Source organism: Egretta garzetta, unplaced genomic scaffold, assembly GCF_000687185.1.
Source record: "Egretta garzetta isolate BGI_Z169 unplaced genomic scaffold, ASM68718v1 scaffold220, whole genome shotgun sequence".
NCBI lineage: Eukaryota > Metazoa > Chordata > Aves > Pelecaniformes > Ardeidae > Egretta > Egretta garzetta.
Window position 1 is genome coordinate 2,228,946 of NW_009258414.1, and position 1,838 is coordinate 2,230,783.

At 62.6% G+C, this 1,838-nt stretch overlaps 1 protein-coding gene across 1 annotated transcript in view; it reads left to right on the forward strand.

Moving 5' to 3' along the window:
* Window positions 1-229: 229 nt before the first annotated feature.
* NOX1 (NADPH oxidase 1) overlaps window positions 230-1,838 on the forward strand; it is a 4,185-nt gene continuing 2,576 nt past the window's right edge. Inside the window, exons 1-3 of the mRNA XM_009642917.1 lie at window positions 230-292; window positions 908-1,003; window positions 1,454-1,564. Coding sequence (XP_009641212.1) covers window positions 230-292; window positions 908-1,003; window positions 1,454-1,564 — 270 coding nt within the window. The remainder of the gene's footprint in view (window positions 293-907; window positions 1,004-1,453; window positions 1,565-1,838) is intronic.

The window sequence follows — 1,838 nt, forward strand, 5'->3', positions numbered from 1 at the left end:
GGGGGCTGGGGGGGCGGCCCGGGGGCTGGGCTGCGGGGAGGGCCAAGCATCTCCTCTGCTCCACCAACCTGCAAAGCCCCGGCAGCCAGGGGAGGGATGGGGTTCAGAAAACTTAAGGAAAACACGACTCGAAGGAAAAGGGGGGGATCCCGCTGCAAGACTTAAACTGCTGCTGTTTTGCCCGGCTGCTTTGGCTGGGAGCCTCCCATGTGCCTCTTCTCCCCACGTGATGGCGGGAGGCTCCCGCGAGAGCCCGCGCCGGGGCGAGGAGCCCACGCCAAAGGGACGATCTGCCGGTGCCGTGCTGCGGCATCCCTGGTGTAGGAGGGCTTGCCCAGCTGGCACCGCACCGGCTGCTCAAAGACCTGCAAATGCATGGGAAAATGGGGCTTTGCAGAAAGTTGGGTTATGTTCATTTTTAAATGACTTTAAAAAAAAAAAAACCAACCCAACCAAACAAATGCAAGGCAGGGTGGGTTTGGGAGCTCTGCAAAAAATCAATGGCTGCGAGAGGGGTGCAGCAGGGTTAGGCATGGGGTGCCAGCACGGTGGGGCTGGGTGAGCCAGCTCCCTGCAAAATTTCCTCCTCCCAGAGTCTCCCGCACGTGGCCCCGCTCACCCTCTGGATCTGCCCTCCCAGGCATTGCCTGCGCCTGCCTTTCCTCCTTCCTCCTGTGTGGGTGATGCACAGGGCCGTGGGTGACAAGATAATTATTTTGCAAGACTCCCACACCTCTTCCCACCTTTGGCCCCGCGTCCCAGCCCCGCGCCTGCTGCCACAGCTCATAAGGAAGCAGGAGGGGACGCGCTCTCCTGATGCCCTCCGGCTGCACCCACACCCCAGCGCCGCAGGGTGAGGGGGGTCCCAGGCTGGGGTCCCTCACGAGGCTGCGGCTTTCCCCTGCAGGCAGCCTGGCTGGGCATCAACATCTTCCTCTTCACGTACTACTTTCTGTTCTTCAACCGGGACGAGCGGTACTTCTACACCAGGGCCATCCTCGGGGTAAGGTGCTCCCCTGAGGCACCCTGCCTGCCCGGGCACGCGTGCCCCTCGGAGCCCTCCTGCAGTGGGGTGGGGGCTGTAGCACCCCATGCCCTTTCCTTGCCCTGTCCTCTTCCAGCCCGCCATCGCTCCGTCCCAGTCACCAGCCTGGCATTCCCCCATGCCAGTCCCTATCTTGGTTCCTGTCCTGTACCAGCCCAGCTTCACGCCACCCCAGCCCAGCATCACTCCCTCCCAGCCCAGCATCACTCCCTCCCAGTTCCCCTCCTCTCCTGGCTCAGCATCACCCCTTCCCAGTCCCCAGCCCAGCATCACCCCATCCCAGTCCCCAGTATCACTGAGTCCCAGCTCAGCATCTCTTGGCCCCATCATGTCCCAGTCCCATGCCCAGAGCACCATGCTGGGCAGAGCCGTGGGGACAGCGGCACTCACCCCCTCCCCTCTCCCCAGTCTGCCTTGGCTTGGGCACGAGCATCGGCCAAGTGCCTCAACTTCAACAGCATGCTGATCCTGCTGCCCGTCTGCCGCAACCTCCTCTCCTTCCTCCGCGGGACCTGCTCAGTGAGTGCTCTGTGGTGGCACGGCCAGCATGACCGTCCCCATCCCCATCCCCATCCTCATCCCCATCCCCATCCTCATCCCCGCTGCCGCTGCCTCTTCGGGGCTCACCGCCCGTGCATGCCGTCGGTCTGCACATGTGACCTGTCATCTGGGGGGGGTTTCAATGCCTTCTAAATTAGAATCTGCATTCCAGCACGGTCTGAGGATTTCCCCCGGACCCAAAGCCTTTCGTTTCCTTTTTCTTTCTCCTTTCCCCTGGCTTTCCCCCCCCCCC